A 23,622-nucleotide genomic window follows, 5' to 3' on the forward strand; every position below is an offset into this window, starting at 1 on the left:
CCTTCGATTTTTGGGAGCTTGGGCGCAGTAGCAATGGCGAGCAGGAAGCAAGGCAGAAGATGAGCAATGGACTAGGGGTGGAGCGGATTAACCCTTGCCTCCCTTTTATAAAGAAAAGTTACTCCGGATTTGGGCTGTCAGATCCGCACCGCTAAAAATTAATGGACATCTAACTCTACACGTGTCGCAAGGGGAGAGAAACCGGTGGCCCACTACCCCCACTACGCACGAGGATCAAGGAAATGCCTCGATCAATGCGCAAGGTCCAGTCATTTCCTAACTGACAGCGCAGACATGGGGCGGGCCCAATAGGTCACGTCCCGTCAGTTGCGCTGCAGCGGTTGCCACACCGCTAGTGACATCATCAAAATCACCGGCTCCTCCATGATGAAGCACCCGAATATTCTCGGAACTCGAAGAAATCTACGATACTCAACTCAGCTATATACAGCCTATACATGACTAGTTCACAGTCATCCACAGGCTCGGGGGCTACTCCCATCGGGGGCACTGGCCGCGCACCCGATAAAAAGATGGAATCCTCGTCAATAAAAATCATCCAAGAAAGAACGGACCCGAAGGTTCTATCAATACATGTTCGAGTCCGGGGAATCAAATCTGTGTAGGGTAACATTATTTTGCTCCGGAAGTTAACCAGTTTCGATTCGTCGAGTAAACCTGGGCTCGTTACTTTATCCCTTACGTACATTCAATTGTTTGTCTTCTTTCGAGCCTATACTCTTTGAAGACCTGATAGATCTAAAAGCATCGAATGATGAAAAGAATTCAAAAAACATCAACATCAACAACAAGATCCTCGAGTAGTAGAACTTGAGTCTACGCACGGTTGCAAGCATCCGTCCATAGATTCGGGGGCTACTCCCATCGGGAGCGCTGGTCGTGCATCCGATAAAAAAATGACTTCAACTCTACATCAAGCACAAGATTAAACATTCTTCGACCGATCAAGGCATTTAGATGATGGCAACTTTAGTCCCTGCCCGAAGCTTTTCTTCGACCAGTCACTCGAGGGCTACTGATGTGGGTATTAACCTTTGGGTACCCGACATTAACCTACCTCCTCTGGCCCAAGAGGGGGCCATGAGAATCACTGCAGCCCAAGATGGACCAATACATCGGTTGCAACGATGGAAAGATGGAAGGAGACGGATTCTTGACGGACAAGGAAAGGAGACATCGATCAAGGGAAAGATAGATTAGATCTTACATGTAACCTAGTCAAATCCGTGCAGAACTCTCGGGACGTGGCCTTCTACATAAAGGCTAGGAGAGAGCCTGGCGGATCCTACCCTCACAATCACATACAATCCCTCATACACCAAACCCTAGAAACCTTGCCTCCCGGTGAGATCGCCACCACCGTCAACCCTAAGCTCCTCATGTGGGCATTGCCGAGGAGTCCCCTCGTCATTTACCACTTCGGCTTAACCTAGGCAGGGTTATGGACGCCACTAGTTATCTTCAGGACTCTTAGTCCAATTTGTATCTTGTTCGTACTCGGGCGTATTTGGCTTTCTGTATGATTTAGATCTTTGTATTTTATATTTGTTTCTTGACTCGTTGGAGTCATTGTTGTAATATATATGTTTCGTGTGTGGTATATTGGTAATGTAATTGCTTGTAGTAATTCCTCTTGCATCACGTGTGTGATTTGTCGCGCACGTCGTGCAGGAGGACGTCTCAGAATCGATATCGTGCGGATTTTGGCGGATTCGCTGGAATACTCATGCTACCGATTTGGGGCCGTCACAATCAAAACCATATGAGAGCATCTGAATATGTCAAACTTCATATGTTTTAGAGCGTTAGTCGAAACAGAAATAGCCCATTTAATGAATTACCCAATAAAACGCCAATATTATTCAACTTAGCAGAAATTTATAGCATTGAAAATGATTTTTTTTGGAACAACTATTAATACCTGGCGAGTCAAGGTTCACTGCCGCCTTGCGACACATCGCCTTGGATATGGAATCCTCATCCGTAGCTGAGGCTCCATCAGCACCCACCCATTGACGCGTACTATGCCGAGACAACTGTCACAGAGGCAGGCCGTGGCACATAGCCGAAACACCCCCACGGGAGGGAGGTGGCGATGCAGGCCCTCACCCCTCCTCCCAGTGAGCAGCCGATGTTGCCGAAGCAGTAGCAGCAAGGGGCACCTCCTCGGTGGTGAAGCAGGGGGCGTCTGTGAAAATCGGCACCCCTCGCCCAGCTAGGTCATCCTGTTCTACAGCGCACGCTTCCAGCCTGCATTAGACTAGTCATAGTGGGAAGTAACATAGAGTAGTAACATGCACATGTTACTACTCTATGTTAGTACCTTCATAGTGGTTAGTAACATCAAAGTAGTATCATACAGTATATGTCTTCATTAATTAGCTTATAGACTCATTGTATCTTGAAAAGTGTGATGTTACAGTAACTAGCTATGTTACTCCATCATCCTCTCTCCTCATTAACTCACTGCCACATAAGCAAATTTGCTGAATTGAACACTTAATTACTAGTGAAGTTACTCCCACTATGAGTAGTCTTAGCAGAGCTGGATAGCCAACCAAACTCGGTCCTATTGAACGATGATACGCCCATCCATTTGGCAGGACAATACAGATCCAGACCGATCTGGTGGTCCTGTCACTGGTCTCGTGGCTATGGCTATCATGTTGAGTTCACCGCCAGAATATGTGTTGAGTTAGCGCTCGACAGTATCGTTGTCAACCCGGGTGACGCAGCAGCATCTCTATGGCAACTCCAGAACGGTACAAATGGCCCTTGGATTGCTGGTGGGCGCAGGACGACATGGACACGGGACCAAGAGTAACGTCACGATTCGTTCAATCGGTCAGCAGTTGGTCGACCTTTGGGGAGAGATTAACGTCGTCACTCTCGAGCCGAACACGTTAGATAACGTACGTGAGCTCGACATGCGTGATCGAGTACGTGAATACCAAGCTGGCTCACCCTCTCCACCTTGAGCATGATTGAGCCGAGCCGAGCAATGAACGTCTGACGTGGCCGCTGCTTGACGCGACACGCGGCCTCTCGATTTCCTGGCCGTCGGGCATCCCACATGGACGCCACCAACTTCTCCGTGCTGCCGTGGCCACCTGAATGCATGATTAATGTAGCCCAGTCGCTGTCGATACGCCACTAATTCGCTTGCTTCCTCATCCAATCCAAGAGTTCCCAGCTTGCCACTTCGAGCTCCATAAAGCCTTGTTTGGTACTAGTGTTTCAGTGGGGATTAGTGGGGATAATACTTGCAGAGTATTGGGTGAATCACTGTTGTCACCCAATCCCCACAAAACCCCATCTCCAATCCACTAGGTAGGGGTAGAGTATTGGGGATTGAAAAAATTACACTAAAATTTGGGGAAAAAGTGGGGATAAGTGGGGATTAAACTCTCGCATACTCTAGCACCAAACATTCATTGAGGATAAGTGGGGATTTAAAGTTTGGAGCGGATTATCCCCGCTAATCCCCACTAAAACTCTAGTACCAAACAAGGCCTAAGAGGACGACACCGCGAAGACGAGACCACCACACGCACGCACGCCTCAAACAGCGAAGCTTTTGATCGACCGATCATCCCTGGCCATGGCCAAGCACGGCAGCTTCTCCGGGAGCTCGCCAGAGGACGACGACACTGAGACGCCACTGCTGCTGCCCGTTCACCGCGACGAAGCCGCGACCACGGCAGCTGGCCGACGTCAGGCGTCGCCGCTCCTGAAGGCTCTGCTTGCGCACAGGTACCCGGCGATCGCGTCGGGCCCCGCGGCGTGCGCGGCCGTGTGCGCGCTCGTGGACCTGGGCGGCGCGGCGCCGACGAACATGCTGGGCGTGCTAGCGTGGGTGTTCCTGTGGTGGGTCACGGACGCCGTGCCCCTGGCCGTGGCGTCCATGGCGCCCCTGTTCCTCTTCCCGGCCTTCGGCATCTCCTCCGCCGACACCGTCGCCAAGGCCTACATGGACGACGTCATCGCCCTCGTCCTCGGCAGCTTCATCCTCGCCCTCGCCATCGAGCGCTACCACATCCACCGCCGCCTCGCTCTCAACGTTGCGCCCTATCTATCAACTAACTTTCCCACCGCATAGAATTCTTGGCCCCTAAACTAAACTGATCAACACGCATTGCACGTTGCAGATCACGGCGCGGTTCTGCGGGGACCCGGTGCGGCCGTCGCTGCTGCTGCTGGGGATCACCGGCACCACGGCGTTCGTCAGCATGTGGATCCACAACACGGCGTGCACGGTCATGATGATGCCCGTGGCGACGGGGATCCTGCAGCGGCTCCCGCGGGAGCGGGACGGCGGCGCAAGCCAGGAGGAGGACGAGGTGCGGCGGTTCTCCAAGGCGGTGGTGCTGGGCGTGGTGTACGCGTCGGCGATCGGCGGGATGGCCACGCTCACGGGCACCGGCGTCAACATCATCCTCGTGGGGATGTGGTCCGCATACTTCCCGGAGCAGGAGCCCATCACCTTCAGCTCGTGGATGACCTTCGGCCTACCCATGGCGCTGGTCCTGTTCGTGGCGCTCTGGGTCACTCTCTGCCTCGTGTACTGCTCTGACAGCACCGGAAAGGCACTCTCGGCCTACCTCGACAGGGGTCACCTCAGAAGAGAGCTCAGCTTGTTAGGTACGTTTCCTTGTCTTCTTTTTCAGTAGTCTTTTCTAATCTCCCGGTCCTCTTTCATTCACAACATATATAGAATTCTTACACTGGAGTATTGTTACAACAATGCTACATTTACGGGATCTGGGTTACAAAATTCCGTAAACGTAGGGTATTGTTATTAGCTGTCCTGCTAAAATTAAGTGCCTTAGAGCAACGGACTTTTTTCCCCCTTCAGAGAATAGGCAAACATCATACACACCCCGGCAATTCTAAAATAGTAACAGCTTTCGAGCAACTGACATTCTTTTTTTCTTTAGAAAATATAAGCAAACAACGTGCACAACGCGGCAATTCCACCGTGCACGCTATCTAGAGCACATGTTTCACATGTCGGTTTGTTGCTCCAAAAGCCATTCCATTTTGTTTCACCAAGTTTCGTCAGGTAAAAAGCTACACTTATTGACACGCAATAAAGCGTGACAAAATAATGCACGATAGGGTATACAATAGAAAGAGGTTTCTCGTACATTGAAGCTAGGCCAATTTGGTTCAGCCTTCCTCGGGGAAACCCCACCTCGGAAAGAAACAAATCGTTTGCCTAGAGAGGGTGTAGCGATAACCGAAGCTGATTGTACTAGAAACTTGAAATCTTGTATATGTAACTGGCCTTGGAATGCCGGACTTTCTTCTTCTTATCTGCAAGTAAACTTGTTTACTGCTATACTTACTTGCCCCAGAAATTGCGGGTTTGAAGTTTCAGTTCCACTAGTCTTCGCTAGAAACAACAAATCCAATCGTCCAAGGTGATCCATAGTAGTCTGATGATATACTAACTTGTATGATAGGTCCGATGGCTTTCGCAGAGAAGATGGTCTTGGCCGTGTTTGGGGTACGTACAAGTTCGATCTAGCTTTTATGACACCCTTTTTGTTCAGAAGATAACATCAACAAAGGGTTTAATTTCTGCCACATGATATGGAAACTAATAAGTTGCTAAATCAAGAAATACATATTTATTTCCAGGGTTTAATTGTGCTATGGATGACTAGAACCCTAACAGAGGACATCCCTGGGTGGGGAATTCTCTTCCACAATGAAGTTGGGGACGGAACAGTCACTGTAAGTTCATATGATGATCACAAGACTGTTGGGTTCATAAGATATGCATATAGCCTTCTATTTCCATATCTCATAGAGAAAATCACTTTTTTGAAATGGAAAAGTTGGGCCTCGCCTTTGCTTCAATTGATGCATTTATTGCAAAGTTTAGAATACTCAGATTATTGCAATGGTTGATCAACACGGGTTGAGACATGTATCAACCGAAAAATGAAAAGCAACAAAAACTAGCCATTTTGAAGTCTACTAAGGTGTCACCATCTAGTAGAATTGAAACATATGTCATATGCAAACATTTTCCATAGGTTTCCCCTGATCCACCGGGAGGAGGTAGGACCATAGTTCTATCGAGTGCAAAAGGTGTACCCTTTTATTTATTAAAAACAATATTATTTATCCATGTCCATATGGACCAATACAAAGTAGAAACACCAACGCTATTCTATATTTAATGTTATTTGTAATCCCATTTATCCAATTACCAAACACATTGGTAATATTTAATGGTTGGGGGTATATTATATGAGAATTATACAGGCAAAATGACATGAGAGAAACAAGTGTTGTATGGTCTCCATTAAGTCACAAAAGCAACACCTTTGACACCCATTCCAATCCCATTTGGCTAGATTATCTTTTGTTAATAAGACTTTATTGTGAAGGAACCACATGAAAATTTTAATCTTAAGCTGGATTTTTAATTCCAAATGTATTTGTGTAAGAATCGTCTCTGGCCGTTCATTAGGTCCAAGTATATAGACTTAACAGTAATTAGGCCCTTGGATGTGAGATTCCAAATAAATTTGTCTGAATTGTTTGAAAGTTGTACAACCACTAATCGCTGACATAAATGTAACCATTATATATGTTTGTTAGTTAACGCTCCTCTGAAGCCAATATTCAATGGCTTTGAGCTAGAACATTTGCAACCACGACATATTTGTCTTTGTACAATGTTATATAATGCCGGTATTTTTGTGCTAGCGATGTATCACCGAGCCAAATATCTTCCCAAAACGTACCGTCAGCCCATCTCCTATTTTGAAAGAGCTTTTGTAAAATAAATCTTTTTAACCCACATAAGACCTTTCCAAACATGAGAATCCGTTGGTTTTTCATCAACTTGCGCCAATTGTTGCCACATTCCTTCTTCTAAGTAGTTTAAATAGCTTTTTACTAATTAAGTAGACACTTAAAAAATGTAGCATCTATATCTAATTCCTCAAAAATACCTAGTGATCTTTGGATGACATATAATATTCCCCTTTGATAACCTATTCTTCATCTTATTATCATCACTTTGCGAGAAGAATCTTGACATGAAGAAATGCTTTCCTACCCCTTTAGGTATTTCAAGAAAAAAATCATAAACATTGGTAAACTAGTTAAGACAGAATTAATAAGGACCAAACGGGTTCATAAGAGAGTAACTTGCTTTGCCAACATCCTAGTTTTGCAACAAAATGACTCTCTATTGGATTTAATTGTAGTTTCCCACTATGGATAGGTATCGAAAAGGTGAAGAACCAGACTCAGGGCCAAAAATATGCTGATTTTCCATATATATCTTTTGGTTTTCCGAAACAAAAAATCTCACTCTAGTGGAAATGTATATTTTTAGTCTGAGTTACCCGAATATGCACAAAATTAGCTTCATATTAACAACCTTTTCTAGACCATGCTCCAAAAAAGTATGATATCATTAACATATTGCAAAATAGAAATCCCTCGCTCGATCAAATGAGATATGAGACTTCCAACTTAATCGTTCTCTTTTGCTCGAGCAATACATATATTCAATATATCAACAACAATATTTAAAAATATTGGAGACTAAGGATCACCTTGTCTCGGCCCTTTCTTTTGTTAGTGGCCGATATCCTCGTTCACACTTATTACCATAATGGCGCCTTGCACAGTTTTATTAGTCTAGTCGCACCATTTAGGACCAAATCCCTTTGCGTGTAATACTTGCTGTGAAAAGGACTATGTTACTTTATCACACGAATTTTCAAAATAAATTTTGAAAAGCACTCCATCTAGCTCCTCACGATGAAGCTTATCAGTTTTGCACAAAATCACTTGCAATGCAGATCATGATGGCCACGTTGCTGTTCATAATCCCGAACGGGAAAAGCGAGGGAGAGAAGCTTATGGACTGGAACAGGTGCAGGAAGCTGCAGTGGAACATCGTCCTCCTCCTCGGCGCGGGCTTCGCCATCGCCGACGGCTTCAGGACCAGCGGCCTGACCAACATCCTCTCGGATGGGCTCAGGTTCCTCGAGGGCGCGCCGGTAATGGTGATCGTGCCCGTGGCTTGCATTTTTAGTGGGGTCATCACGGAGTTCACCTCCGACGACGCGACTGCGACGCTGGTGCTGCCTCTGTTTGCTGAACTGGCCAAGTCTATCGAGGTGCACCCGGGGCTGCTCATGATCTCCGGCGCTGTTGGGGCTCAGCTGTCGTACTTGTTCCCCACCGGATCACCCTCAAATATCGTTGGGTTCAGTACCGGATACATTACCATCAAGGATATGGTGGCCACAGGGTTGCCACTCAAGGTTGCTGGAGTTGCAGCTCTGACGATCTTGCTACCAACACTAGGTACCTTCACATAGTACCGTCAGGAGTTAGTCCGTTCATCAGTAACTAAGTGATTATTTCTTACATAATGCAGGATCTGTGATTTTTGGGGGCAAGGACAACAAAACATAGGTACCTGAATGCGAAGTTTTGGAACCTTTCTGCCTTAGGGCCACTTTTTTTTAGGCTTATGCTTATAGAGAAGCTGGCTTATGGATTATGGTGGGGAGAAATTTCGGTGTGGAGTAGCTATGAGAAACTGTCTTAGACCCTTCTTTTCGGCTTATGAAAATTAAGCTTATATTTTATGTTGTGTTGTGTAAAGACCGTAAAGCCCCTAAATTTAATCGTGCCTTTGTCAATACAAAATATATTGTTTTACACATATATAAGAAAGAAAATGAGAACCAGGCCATTCTTGTGATGACATTCTATGTAAAATGGTCATAACTGAACAAATTTGCAATGCTTACACTATAGTTTACAAAATAAAATTATCAAACAACGACATGTGCAGGTTTCTGAATTGCATTACACATGATCAAATTGCATCCATACAAACACGGTGAGGCACTGGTCCAAAGTTTGCACTCCACACATCACAATTTTCACAAAATCTAACTCAGAGTAGAGGTGGTCGAGCTGTACTGGAGGGCAAGATGTAGAGGTGGTCCTGGATTGACGGCGAGCAAGATGTCGACCGGCAGCGGCGTATGGTCTGAGATCCTCGACAACAACACCGGAACACCGGTCCACGCTGCAAATGTAGAGGCAGCCGCGAGCGGGCGGGGAGGTAGCGGGAGAGGCTGCGAGCGGGCGGCGGAGGTGGGGTAGGCGGTGGTGGAGCGGCAGCGGTGACAAACCCTAGTGACGCGGCATGTCTTCCCGATGCGGAAGAGGCTCGCTACGGTAGGTGTGTGGTGGGTATCTTTTCCTTTTTTTCTCCTGTTTTATTTCCATGGCTGTCCGTTTTCTCAGATAGAGTGACATTATGCCGTAAAATGTACCGAACTGGAGGGGCAGGTTGGCATACCCCTTCGGTTCCCTTAGCTAGATGCTCAGGAAACTGCTTTGGGCCAGTTTGTGCAATTGCACTACAAAAGTGGCTTCTTGGTGAATACAAGCCTAGATTAAGTTAGAGAGTTGTTTTGGGCTTCAACTGGCTTCAGTTGTGTTTGGCATCTAGAAGCAGTTGTGTTTGGGATCTCTGTGGAGAGGAGGTGACCAAGGCGGTCCTCCGTATCTTGAGTGGCGAAGATAGCCCGGAGGGGATTAACAAGACCTTTATTGTTCTCATTCCGAAAGTGGCTTCGCCGGAGGAGCTAGGACAATTCAGACCCATCAGTCTCTGTAACGTTATTTACAAGATTGCTTCTAAAGTACCGGCGAATAGGCTCAAGATGATCTTGCCTGAAATCATTTCAGAGGAACAGTCTGCCTTTGTCCCAGGGCGTTTGATCACGGACAATATCATTGCAGCATATGAGTGTCTACACTTCATGAAAAGGAATGGTGCTCAAGTGCATCAACATTGTGCACTGAAGTTAGATATGAGGAAGGCCTATGACCGTGTTGAGTGGTTGAGTGGTCTTACCTCAGGGCAGTGATGCTGAAAATGGGTTTGCATCGCAGGTGGGTGGAGCTAGTTATGAGCATGGTTTCATCGGTCTCTTTTTCTGTCCTCTTCAATGGTGCGCCTCTGGAGAGTTTTCAGCCTTCGAGGGGCCTTCGACAAGGCGACCCTATTTCCCCCTATCTCTTCCTTCTTGCAGCAGAGGGCCTTTCGGGCCTCCTAAAACAGAGTCATCATTCATCGCACCTCCATGGGATCAAGGTGGCACCTTCAGCGCCAGCTGTTAACCACCTCCTTTTTGTTGATGATAGCCTGATGTTTGTTAAGGCAAGTGATGAGGGTGCAATGCAAGTGAATACTATTCTGGAGAAATACTGTAATGCCTCGGGACAGCGTGTGAATCTGGATAAATCTTTGATTTTTTCCAGTAAGGGCTGCACGGAGGCAAGAAGACAGTCGGTAAAAAACATTATGAACGTCCCTAATGAGACCCTTAATGAGAAGTATCTGGGTATGCCATCTGGCGTGGGGAAGTCCAAGAATGGTGCTTTCAAGTATCTAAAAGATCGCATGTGGAAGAAGATATATGGATGGTTGGAACAACTTCTAGCTGCGGCAGGGAAGGAGGTTCTTATCAAGGCTGTGGCCATGGAGATTCCAATTTTTTCCATGTCTTGCTTCAAGCTACCTAGAGGCCTGTGTGAAGCCATCAACGCAATGCTCAGGAGCTTCTGGTGGGGCAGCAAGGATGGGAAACGAAAGACCTGTTGGGTGTCATGGGAAACAATGTGCTTCCCAAAATTTTCCGGTGGAATGGGCTTCCGCGACATCGAGATTTTCAATATTGCTATGCTTGCGCGCCAAGCCTGGAGCATACTTCAGAACCCGGATGCCTTGAGCTCTCGTATTCTGAAGGCGGTGTACCATCCATCTTCTGACTTCCTTGAGGCGCAGCTTGGCTCTCACCCATCTCAGGTTTGGAGGGCGATCGTGGAGGGGAGAGACGCTATGCAGTAAGGCCTCATTAGAAGGATCGGCACAGGGGAGAACACGCATGCATGGAACCAGAATTGGCTGCCGCGTGATCATATGCTCCGGCCTCTTGCTTGCCTAAAGGCTGACGGTGAGCCCCCGGTGCGGGTGTCAAGCTTTATTGATACCACGACGGCGACGTGGAATACTGAGCTACTCTGTACATGGTTTCTTCCCATGGACGTGGAGGTGATCAAATCCATTCCCCTATCTACTTGTCATTTCAATGACAGATAGGCATGGCATTATGACAAGAAAGGGGTGTTGACTGTGAGGTCCATGTACCATCTCCTAGTCAATACGAAGAAGCGAAGGGAGGATTGGCTCGATGGCAGAAGTGCAAGCTCAGATACCAGGAGAGACAGTATGGCATGGCGCAGGCTATGGTACGCAAAAGTGCCACCGAAGATACGCGTTTTCTTGTGGCGGCTGGCGCACCAATCCATCCCTACGGCGGATGTTCGCTGCCGAAGGAATATGGCTTCGTCGAGTGCATGCTGCCTGTGCGGGGTGGCTGATTCCTGACGTCACTCACTTATCGATTGTGCAGCTGCCCGGTGTGTATGGGCTTTGGCCGACGAAGGTGTTGTGGAGCATCTGTCTAGGACTGATACTCCTTTGGCTAGACTATGGCTGGCGGAGACGACAGAGACCCTCTCGCAGGACGATTTCACCCGCGTGGCCATCACGATGTGGGCGATATGGTATGCGAAGAGGAAGATCATATATGAGGAAGTTTACCAAAGCCCTCTTTCTACCCATCTGTTCATCGAAGGCTTTCTAAGGGACCTGGCTATCCAGAAGCCGGTCGAGGGAAGAAGGGGAGCTTCGAAGCAGGTGCACCCGAAGTGGATCCCACCGGCACTAGGATGCGTGAAGCTAAACGTAAATGCAGCGATGCGGAAGTCTTCTCCGGGAGGCGCTGTAGCTGTTGTCTGTAGGGGCGAGGCGGGTGATTTCATGGGCGCCTCAACTCTGACGCTGGATGGGATCACGGACCCGGCGACTATGGAAGTTGTCGCCTGTCGAGAGGCCATGGGGTTGGCTCATGATCTTCTGTTGGATCGAGTGACGGTCGCGTCTGATTGCTTATCAGTGATCAACGCTATCCACAACAATTTTGCTGGGAGCTTTAGTGTAGTTATTGATGAGATTAAGGAAGCGGCGAATTCTTTGTCGTTGGCTTCGTTTAGACATGAGAATAGAGAGTCAAATAAAGTGGCTCATAGACTGGCATGCTCCGCCACATCCAGCGGATTGGGACGTCGGGTTTGGTTTGATCAACCACCTAATGGTCTTTATATCAGACACTTTGTCATGAATGAATAAAGTGCCATGTCGTTCCTCAAAAAAAAAAAAATCTAGAAGCAGATCTAGAAGACCATAAGAAGTGACCCGGTCTGCTAGCATGATAAGGTTGAACATCAGTTCAGTTTGTGATGATTGACCGCTATAACCTCGTTGCCCCGATGAAGTATATGTTTTGTACTCCATAAGATTGAGTGAATGGATTTGTACAAGGTGGGTGTGTATAAATATGTTGTAAACAGATGGGGGTGTATAAATATATTCTAAACATGTTCTTGTGATCACATTTCTCCACCGGTAACTAAGACTGTCAGGTATCTTCATCAATAGCTTTAATAAACCAAAGAACGACATGGATCCGATAGCTAACGACGGTAGCATCATGCAAAGGTATTTAAACAATGCCTTACATGAATGCAACATTTTTGAATTTCTCGGTCTTAATCTGCTAGGATCCTAAGGTTGAGCAACAGTTTCGTGTTGTGGCCCCAGAAGACCTTATGGTGGTCATTAGATCAAGTTTTTTGCTTGTATTTAAATTTTGTAGATATAGTTGTTTTATTTATAAATCGAGACGAAAGCCTATTTCGAGGAGGAACAACGGTTTTACTCCGTCGTGACTCATGCTACTGGCTGAGTATGTTTTGTACAACATAGGATAAGACAAATAGATTTGTAAAAAACACTAAACACATCCTTTGTGATCACATTTCTATATCAGCAACAAAGGATGAATAGGAAAACACAGGATCTCACAGGTTTTCTATATGTGCTTCCAATAACTGTAATAAGAAATATAGGGTTCAAACTTCTATGGAAGTTTCTATCGTTAGATGATGGTCGTTCTGTTCCGTTTGGATGTTGATCTGAGACACAAACACAAACTTGATGTTTCGTCGGTTTTATTTCATTGAAATTGGGAACCTCCGAGCTTTTCAATTCGAATAAAAAGGTTTGCCCGAGGATTGTAAAACATGAAACTACATGGGTCACATGGGTGGTCCTTGTCGAGGGTTTTGGTATCCGACGGGACATGTGTACCTGGTCAAGACCCTTAAGGTTATCGGGTTACATGGGGCTAGAAGCAACGCTCCAAGCTCAACGTCAACATGGGAAAGCGGGAGTAGCGCGAGGACAACACGACAGAGAGAGACAGTGTTTACCCAGGTTTAGGGTCCTCGTGGTGAGATAAAACCCCTACGTCCTGCCTTGGAGTGGTATTAATTGATCTTGCTCCGAGAGGAGTATGGTGTACGAGGTGGTGGTGCTTCTCTTCTCCCAGATCTAGATGGGATCTGCTTTAGGAAGAAGACGATGGCATCTAAAGAGCTTCTACCAGATCTAAAAGTAGAGCAAAAGATCATCCTACACTATTGGGCACCTGCCCTTCGTTCTATAGAGGCCTTGGCCCTCCTCACCAAGAAAACTTGGTTGAGGGGTAACCACAGAACGACCCAAGAGGACAGCTGTCCCTAACCTGGACTTGGTCCATGGTTACACTAACTAGCCTGGCTCATAGGGGGTGGTTGTGGACGATGTCGACACACTGCTGTACTTACACCGTCCACCCCGCACCTTCAGGAAAAGGGGGGCAACGGTCAGCTCACTTTATGCAGGCAAATTTGGACCTTTACTCTTCGGTGTGCGTCATGGCTGACGTCATCCTCAAGTAGCGTTGCTCCTACGCCACTGGCTCGTGATGGCATCTTGGTGGCATCTCTCGAGATACCTCCCGCTGAGGGAAGCTCCGCGAGGCCTTGTGGTAGCCTTGAAATGGCTAAGTCTTGGATGCTTCGCGAGGTACCCCCCACCCATCGTGGAGACCTCGTGTCTCTCAGAGAGGTGCTCCTTGTCCTCTGCTAGTGGGCCGCCGCGAGTGGTACCCTGAGTTTCATAACACCGACAGATGAACACATGAAAAACACAATAAAAGCGCCTCGATCCTACACATTTAGTCTAAAACCAAGATTGAATTAGATGTTTGAATTTCTATGGAATTAAGTATAGGATTGCAATCCACGGATATATTCGTAATACCAATTCTTTGATCCAAAGACAATTAGTTAGTACTCCAAAAATCTCATGAAATTCCTACAACCGAAAGAAACCCTAACCCTGCCAGATATGTTTGGAAGCTTTCTAAAGAACGACACAGATCCAAAAGCTAAGCTGATAACAATTGTAGCAATGCGCAAATGTATCCACTCGAACCAGGCATTTCACTTTGGGAGCTGCCGCTGCCACCTGGCGCTGCATTAGAGGTGGGAAAATACTTATCTAACGGCATGGGTGAAGAATATACTGGCCTAATCTACTCCACGTGGAGCATCAGGCTGTTTTCTTCACAGAATACGTAAGTGAGATGCTTCAGAGATATGGAATCTCGAATTGAATATGTGGCTCAAGGCAGGAAGAGGAAAACCAACAGCGCCAATGTACTCTGAACTAAATTAGTACTTAGTTTGTTTTTTTATAAACAGCTGTCCATTTCGTATGGTTCCAATTTATAGATTCTAGACTAGATGTTGACATCTGTAGAGCCCTAAAGTCATAAACTAAATTGTGAGCCATTAGTAACATCGCAGTCATCGCAATTTGCAGAATAGGTTGCTGAGATCCAAACTGCAAGTTTGTCTCTGCTGATTCTGTTCTGCACGTATCTAATTTTGTAATCTACCAAATGGAGAAATCTACCTACTCCTAGGAAAACTTAGTGGGGTGACACTTTCTCTCTGGCTTGATCATGGCGACAGAACCGCAGTCGTCCAGAGACCGACCAACCGCGCCAACCAACCGTCCGATCTACTCACCAACGGTTCCTCCGGGCAGTTCCACTTTCCCCTACCGCGGCGGCTCCGTCTTCGAGTCCAGCCCCACACGAAACCCGACGGCGCCGACCACACTCCGGCGGCCGCCGCCGAGCACACTCCGGCGGCCGCCGCCCGCCGGCGATGATGGCCGGTCGCACCACCCACAGCCACAGCCAGAGGCTGCGCCGCCTCATCCCGTGCGTCCTCTTCATCGTCTTCGCCGTCCACGCCGTCTCCTTCGCGCTCTACCTCCTCCTCCAGTCCCACCACCCTCCCCCAAATCCCGCCGAGCCCGAACCCCAAACCCAGGACCGACTCCGGACTCCATCTTCCCAGAAGCCGTGGCCGCGCCTCCCGTCCCTGCTCCCCTGGACCGCCGACCCGTCGCTGCCGCCGCGCTCCTGCGAGGCCTACTTCGGGAACGGCTTCTCCCGCCGCGTGGACGTCCTCCCCGAGGGCCGCGGCGGCTGGTTCCGCTGCCACCACAGCGAGACGCTGGGCAGCTCGATCTGCGAGGGCGCCAGGGTGCGGCTCGACCCGGCGCTCATCGCCATGTCCCGCGGCGGCGAGCCGATCGGGCAGGTGATGGGCCGGGCGGAGGAGGAGGAGCTGCCCAGGTACGAGCCCGGCGCGCTGGAGGTGGAGGGCGTGGCGGCGGGGAGGACGGGGCCCTTGCTGGAACCTGGGTTCCTCGACGCCTACGTGCCCGCCGACGGGATCGGGATGCACACCATGAGAGCTCTGCTGGACTCCGCGCGCGTGGTGCCGCCCGGTGAGCTCCACTGCTCCCAGGTATTCCTTGTCGTGATAGCTGACGAGTAAGTTTTGTTAAATTAATTAATTGAGCCAGATTTGTCTAGATTCCTATGTATCTACTTCTAGATTCATGTGCATCTAGACAAATACGTGACAACTAATTTCAAACGGAGCAAGTATGTAACATGTCTGCTAACATATGTTTGGTGGTTGATCCGAATTCAGAAATGAGCTATTGCAGAATATGTATTCCTAGAACGTAATCTGATAAAATGGAAGAGTACAGATGGCTGCGTGCTTGCTATTTAATAAGGAATTAATTGCTGTAGTCAACTGGATCAAGCTCTCATGCAGCAACCTTCTAATACTAATTTCTTTTGTCAGTTTCCTAGACAGACAATAAATTGTTCCTTTCGAATTGCAAGAGCAGTTTTGCAACCTTTGTCCAGCTTACGCAATCTGCACTTAAGATCTATGCCATAGTTAATCCACCTTAACTGCCAGCAACTTTTCTAAAACAACTAAGTGGTACATATTGTATATTCGGAATCAGGATCTTAAGTTGTACAAATTCAGAATCAAATGTCACAAGTGGTGCATATTCTATTATTCTGTCCTCTATATGATTTCCTTAGGCCCCCTATTTGATAGCTGCATACAAATTAGTCTTCAGCAATTTTGGATATAACATATGTGCATGCATGCCAATGTTTACTACCTCAATAATGCAAGATGCATCTGTCTCCCAGTGCTCACCGCATATCAGATATGGATGAATGACAATATCAAATTAATGAACCATAGCAGACTATATGTCAGGGCATGGAACCTGAGGTGTGCCAAGGACAGACCATGGAGTATCTTGGTCATACCCATTGACCATACCCATTGACGAGAACAATTGCCAAATCATCAATGCAAAGTCACTGTAAAAAATGGTGAGAGGTGTTCTTTCTGGACTGACAAATGGATCAATGGGAAAACAATAGAAATTTTGCTCCTCATGTTTACCAAGCTATCAATGTCGCCACTAGAGCAAAGAGAATGGTGCCGAAGCAATTCTTGATAGTAGTATTGGATTAGCGACACACCGACATAATAAAACCCCTCCCCATTCAGTCTTTCATGCAAGTGCTTGAACGTTGATATTTTATAATTGAGCCAGATTTGTCTAGATTCGTATCTATCACACACTAAAACGCGTCTAATACATGCACATGTAGACAAATATGCGTCAATTCATTTAAAACGGAGGGAGTACGTAACATATCTGCTAACATATGTTTGGTGGTTCATCCGAATTCGGAAATGAGCTATTGTAGAATCTGTAGTCCCAGAACGTAATCTGATAAACTGTAGGAGTACAGATGGCTGTGTGCTTGGTATTTAATAAGGAATTAATTGTAGTCTACTGGATCCAGTTCTCATGCAGCAACCTTCTGTTACTAATTTATTTTGTTAGTTTCCTAGACAAAGGATTCTTTTGAATTGCAGACCAGTTTTGCAACCTTCCTCCAGCTCACACAGTCTGCACTTAAGATCTATGCCATAGCTAATCCACCTTAATTGCCAACAACTTTTCTAAAACAACTGATGACAAAGTGGTACATATTGTATTCGGAATCAAGACTGAAGTTGTACAAATTCAGAATCAAATGCGACAAGTGGTGCATATTCTGTCCCCTATATGATTTGCTTAGAGCCCCTATTTGAAAGCTACATACAGAATAGTCTTCAGCAAGTTTGGGTTGCACATACGTGCATTGATGCCAAAGTTTACTTCCTCAACAATGTAAGAAGCATCTGTGTCTCTCTGTGCACACCACATATCAGATACGGATGAAAGACAATTTCAATGTACTGAACTATAGCAGACCATGTATCAGGGTAAGCAAAGCAGAAAGCACTAGCCGTAAATGCCTAGTTTTCCGGGTCTTCAAAATGATTGATGATTAGAAGGGCTTTTCTTTGGAAGGGAACAAAAATCTGCTTATGCTGATGTTTACGAAGCTATCAATGTGGCCACTAGAGCAAAAAAAAAAACTCTCCATTCAGTCTTTTCCATGCAAGTGTTTGCGGTTTTGGAAGAAATTAGATATTTTCATCCCACTTTGTGCGAAGAAGACCCATGGACCTGGCTCCAGGAACCGAATGGAGCCTTCTCCTACAAGTCGGTTTACCGTGCTCATTGCAGTGCTTCTGCTTCATGCGATGCAGCTAAGGAAATCTTGGAATTCTTGGGCGCCACTTTGCTGCAGATTCACTGCCTGGCTGATCAAGAGTGGAAGAAAATGAACATTTGACAGGCTGGCCAAGTGTGAGCATCCGCACATCAACAAATGCATCTTCTGTAACTCGGCCAGCGAGGATGCTCAACACCTTTGCATCGGCTGTGCAGTCGTCAATATCATCTGAAGCACAATTCTTAGTTGGGCCGGTCTGACTCAGGCTGTTCCCTCTACTGCACTTTAGTTTCGCTCTTGGCGTTCTCAGGCGAGTGACAGGCTTCAGGGTGACAACTATAAGAGACTAAACTCGCTAGTGATGCTTACAATTTTGGACGATCTGGAGGGAGATGAATGGAATAGTGTTTGACAATGCGTACTGATCAATCCAACAAGTCATTTAGCAGATCAAAACCGATCTATTACAGTGGGCGTCAGTGAGCGGGGGGTTGTCTTTTACTGCATAGACTACTTCTTCCCTAGAGCTTGTCCGTCTACTTTTTAGTGATCTTAAGCGCTCGTTTGGTAACACTCAATTCATTTGACAGAAATGAAATGATAGGCCACTGATGTCATCATTTCATTTGTCCAATTTCAATTCCAAAGCTGAAAAATCATGTTTTGGCTGCCAAAAGTATTAATGAAATGAAATGATTTCCAGAGGAGTGACAGGATTAGGAATAGGAATTAACTTAACGTAAAAAGTACCAATTCGTTGGAATTTCCAATTGAAATGCCGGTTCCAATTCCATGATAGCCAAACTATTGAATTCCACGATTCTGGCACAAAGTGATGGCTGCCAAACGAGCTATAGGGTTTTAAGTTTGGTTTTTAAGGTAGTGGTGTTACTGTTAAAAGGTCGTTGATGAACTTTTTCCCTTCGTGTACTTTAGTCATTTCCTTTGGCCTTCTCTCCTTTCTGATATTTCACATGCAGTCCTCCTGCATGGTTTGAAAAAAGAACCCTAGTTTTTCCTCTGCCTAGCACCTATCGCTTATGGCTAGGCATTCTACTGTCGTCGCCTAGCAGCTCGTTTTTTTAATCATTTCTATATAGAGACTTATGTTCATGCACATCTAAACAAAATAATGGCGTGCCGGTCATGATATGGGCCGTGGTAAATAAACATTGCAGTTGCAGCTAATCAGTTTCCCAGTTATTGCATTTTGTCTTTGAAATTCTGTTGTATTTTTGTCTGTTATGTAAAGGTTGAACCATTGGAGTTAGCACAAACCGGATCTGCAAACGAGCAGTTCCAAATTCATATCTCATGTGACAAAGAAACTTGGGGGATAAATATGCGCTGTGGTCAACATATGGAGTTGTAAGCCTATGTGACAACAAGTAAATGGGAGGGAGCGAGATGTTATCATTGAGCCCTACCAAATGATCGACTTCATATGTTACTTTTCTGATTAGTGTGGGGAATCTTACCTTTTCCTGTCTTGTAAGGTCAAAATGGCTACTTCATGCAATGATCACCAGTTTACAGATATATACAACTGATGCATGTTTCCATGGTACTAAATTGTACCAGCACATAGGCTCTCACCGCAATATACGTTTTCACGAAGAAGCAGAAGAACTTGTTGTCAAGCAGATCTTTAAATTATTCCAGGATTGTGACTATTATATCGAAGTTCTTTTTTTATTACAACATTTTCTGTACATGCTCGCCAATTTCTGCAATTGTTTAGTGACTGTTTTATAATACTTGGTGCAGTGGGTTGAAGAACCGACACTTCTGGTCACACGATTTGAGTATGCAAACCTTTTCCACACAATTACAGACTGGTACAGTGCATATGTTAGTTCCAGAGTCACAAATTTACCTGACCGTCCTAATGTTGTTTTCGTGGATGGGCATTGCAAGGTATGTCCTGTACTTAGAAACATTCTATGCTTATGATTGTTGGTACATTGTAATTGTTACATGTGATATGCTGCATGAGTTATGATCAATCAGCCTGTTTTAGCAATTATTTTGGCTTGTCCAATATCAAGTTATGAACTTCATATTTATGTGCTTGCTCTCTAGTTTGTTAGTGCGTTCAATTTTGAACATATTCATTTCGTATTTAGGATCATGTCTGTTGCTCCTGTTCAGAGGTCATTCCAATCAGAAACTCTTCCAAATTCTTTCCTTTTCTCCTAGTATTTCTGTTCTACGTCTACAACAGATAAAAATCCCTGAAAATTCTGTCCTGACACCTGATCCAGACTTGGCCATTCATACACCTCAATGCTTTTACATTTTTCCTAAACTTTCACTTTCGATTGCGCTGTCATGTTATTCTCTTTGTTCAGAACCATTGTATGTAGTTTAACGTGTGGTTTATAACAACTACTATGCTTAAGTAATTCATACAGTAAAAAATTGAAGAATGGATCATGGGGGAGAGTTTTAAGTTTTGACTCTTATGAGTTAGTTTGCCAAAATTAGTCAACTAGAGGGAACCCTTTTGTAGCATGTCTCATCAATCATCTCACCATCTGTCCAAGGAATAGTTAGAACAGGGTCGTACCTTCGAAAGTTGATGTGTGTGTGTGTGTGTGTGTGCGCCATTTGCAACTCCTTATTAAAACATTTGAAGATATTGTAGGATGGCGAAGAATAATGGCAGTTCTGTTTACCGGCTGTCCAGCTGTGTTGTCATTATATTTACAGAATGATCCTTCCTCCGGAAACTTAAGTTTCTCATTCAACAGAAGAACATGAGCGGTCATCTGCTCAGTTTTTCCATTGTACTGAAATCAGCTGCCTGCATACATTCTGATTAAATTTCTTCTTCGAGTGCATTTTATGCTAATTAGCATGTGAACTCATTCTTGTTCATAATGATTCATTTGTTTTCCCCCTGCATATGCTTGTCTGTAACAGATATGACCTGACATCCACAGGCACCACTGGAGCAAACATGGGAAGCACTTTTTTCGAATGTGGCTTATGTCAAGAACTTCTCTGGTCCTGTTTGCTTCCGGCATGCAGTTCTTTCGCCATTGGGCTACGAGACTGCTCTATTTAAGGGGCTTAGCGAAAGCTTCAGCTGCGAAGGTGCCTCCGCTCGGTCCCTTAGAGAAAAACCCGACCCCCAGAAAACTGCACGGTTGTCTGAGTTTGGGGAGATGATTATAGCTTCATTCGGTCTTCTGGACGATGGTATCGTGTCGTCTAAAACATCAGATGGACTCAATGTTCTCTTTGTTCGGCGAGAAGACTACCTGGCACACCCACGTCACAGTGGGAAAGTTGAATCTCGACTAAGCAATGAGCAGGAGGTATTCGATGCGGTCGATAGTTGGGCAAAAGGTCAGAAGTGCAAAATAAATGTTGTCAATGGCCTTTTCGCGCACATGAGTATGAAGGAGCAGCTCCGGGCCATCCTGGAAGCTTCGGTAGTAATAGGGGCTCACGGGGCTGGTATGACACACCTGGTGTCAGCTACGCGAGACACGAAAGTTCTCGAGATCATCAGCAGCCTGTATCGACGGCCGCATTTTGCTCTGATCTCTCACTGGAAGGCGTTAGAGTACCACGCCATAAATCTCCCTGGATCATATGCGAGCAGCGCAGACGTTATCAGTGAACTGAAGAATATACTGAAAGGCCTCGGATGCTGAAATGCATTCTTATATAGTGTTGGAGGTGTTCATCGTCGAGAGCATTGCCAGGTGGATATCCTGTTTAGTTCGTATATACTGCCACGCCCACGCTTGCAATTACAACTGGAAACTTTGTGCTGGTTATTCAATCACACGCCCTTGATCTGGGAACTACGGATTCCCAGTTTGTGCAGAAGGAATTTTCAGCTGCCACACGTAGAGCCAGATCCTGCTGACGATCTACTGATGACATGAAATTGAATCCTTGTTTATCCATTCCATTCTTGATGCTGAGCCACGAGATCGATTAAACTGTAACTGTAGTCTACTGATGACACGAAATGGAATCCATGCTTGTCCATTCCATCTTGATGTGCCTCACCGTCTCAAACTGTAACTGTAGTATATCTACGGGCTTGAACATTCTTGTAGTATTGCCAATGTGAGTATTCAGTGCTCCCCACTGTCCAGTAGTTGGAAGGAACATTCATTCTTTGTTGCACGGTGTATGATTTGGCCATTATTTTTTCGCTACGGCGCCGTGCCCACGGGAGCTGTATGTAGTATCATTTTGGAAGATGAGATCAACGGTGCTGAGTGATGACGCGCCCTGTGTACTTGCGTACCTTGTTCCTTTTGTCTGCTGCTAGTGTTACTGTAGCCCATACTATTCTTCCTGGGCGGTATCATTGCTGCCTGTGCAGTCCAGCGTAGGCGCTACTTCGACGTGTTAAATCGAAGCATCTGTGCTCCAGCATTTATCGTTCCCACCTACTGTTGGAGCTAGCTGCATCTTGAATTTTCTGGATGGAAAGGGTCGGTGCCGCTGTGCATTTGGGCTGTGGGCACCGTGGGCATGTGTCTCGGAGGAAGAGAAGAGAGGAGGAGCACATGGCGTGCCGTGTCGCCGGCGCCCTCCTGTTATGGGCGTGGCCGAGATTGGCTCGATCTCCCGGCCGGAATCATGGCTGTTCCCATATTTATTGGGCTTTGGGGTTCAAGGGGATCACCTTGTGTTTTTATTGTTTTCCGGCTGGACCCTCTCCTGAAGCTAATGCCAGGAGATGGTGCTCTGAATAACAAAAGAAAAAGTTGCAGACAGTTTATTTATGAGCTTTTGTTTTAGTTGATTACTTGACCATGACAACTCACTCGTCTACTTAAGATTGGAGCTTAGTCCACTCGTTTTACTTCAACATAGATTAACTAGCTGTTCTTATTGATCAATTTGAATTGTCTTCTAGAACATGTAATTGCCTCAAAATGGCTACTATTTGGCTTTTGGAGTAAGATTGAAGATCTAATGGGAACTCACCGTTTTTGTACTCCCTCCGTTCCTAAATATAGGCCGTATTGCTTTTGGCACGAATATTAAAGAACATACTTCGAGGTAAAGCTAGAGCAGTTCTTGGCGAGATTATTTCTGACTAATTGACGTGATAAATTCGAGGAGTTTGCATTAGATAGGTAAATATATTAAAATTCCTTAAAAAAATCTTCACACAAGTGGTGCAACGCAATATACCTTATGTTTCGGTTTTTTTCTCAAAAAACTATATGGCTTATATCAAGCAACGGAGGGAGTATGTTTCATGCTTCGGGGTGTTAAAATGCCTCTCTCACGACCAATTGCTTTCTAGATTGTGTCATACGCTTCTGATTAGTTATTATTTACCCCCTCATAAAGATTGGAGTCACCGAGCTTTATCGATACACCAGAGATAACTCGTTACCAACAGAAACATTATCTCCCACAGAAATAATATTCTGTCTTAATGATGCACGATGTAAGTCAATCCTAGGGTTTAGTCCATGTGTGCTAGGGTACAAACGCCCTCCTAATCCCAACTGAACCGAAGGTTGAAACTCCGGGTCGAGCTATTTAGCGATGTTGCCTTCATAGTATATATCTTTTCAACTCAGTGGTTCACATGTTTACTTGGAAATTGTAGGTCAAAGTTTACATAAAG

The 23,622-nt window shown here is 45.8% G+C and overlaps 2 protein-coding genes across 2 annotated transcripts; both read left to right on the top strand.

Moving 5' to 3' along the window:
- The first annotated feature begins 3,543 nt into the window (after nucleotides 1–3,543).
- On the top strand, nucleotides 3,544–8,728 carry LOC124692854 (tonoplast dicarboxylate transporter-like). The gene is made up of 5 exons (XM_047226315.1): nucleotides 3,544–4,081; nucleotides 4,170–4,662; nucleotides 5,487–5,530; nucleotides 5,665–5,760; nucleotides 7,854–8,728. Exons 1-5 carry the CDS (start codon nucleotides 3,623–3,625, stop codon nucleotides 8,376–8,378), a joined length of 1,617 nt encoding a protein of 538 aa, XP_047082271.1. The 5' UTR covers nucleotides 3,544–3,622; the 3' UTR covers nucleotides 8,379–8,728.
- Nucleotides 8,729–15,197: 6,469 nt separating this feature from the next.
- LOC124692938 (beta-1,2-xylosyltransferase RCN11-like) lies at nucleotides 15,198–22,142 on the top strand. Its single transcript, XM_047226412.1, has 3 exons — nucleotides 15,198–15,858; nucleotides 19,773–19,922; nucleotides 20,951–22,142. The coding sequence occupies exons 1-3, from the start codon at nucleotides 15,208–15,210 to the stop codon at nucleotides 21,668–21,670; spliced, it is 1,521 nt and encodes a 506-aa protein (XP_047082368.1). The 5' UTR covers nucleotides 15,198–15,207; the 3' UTR covers nucleotides 21,671–22,142.
- The last annotated feature ends 1,480 nt before the right edge of the window (nucleotides 22,143–23,622 follow it).

The sequence above is a fragment of the Lolium rigidum genome, chromosome 1 (assembly GCF_022539505.1).
Source record: "Lolium rigidum isolate FL_2022 chromosome 1, APGP_CSIRO_Lrig_0.1, whole genome shotgun sequence".
In the NCBI taxonomy this organism is placed as follows: Eukaryota; Viridiplantae; Streptophyta; class Magnoliopsida; order Poales; family Poaceae; genus Lolium; species Lolium rigidum.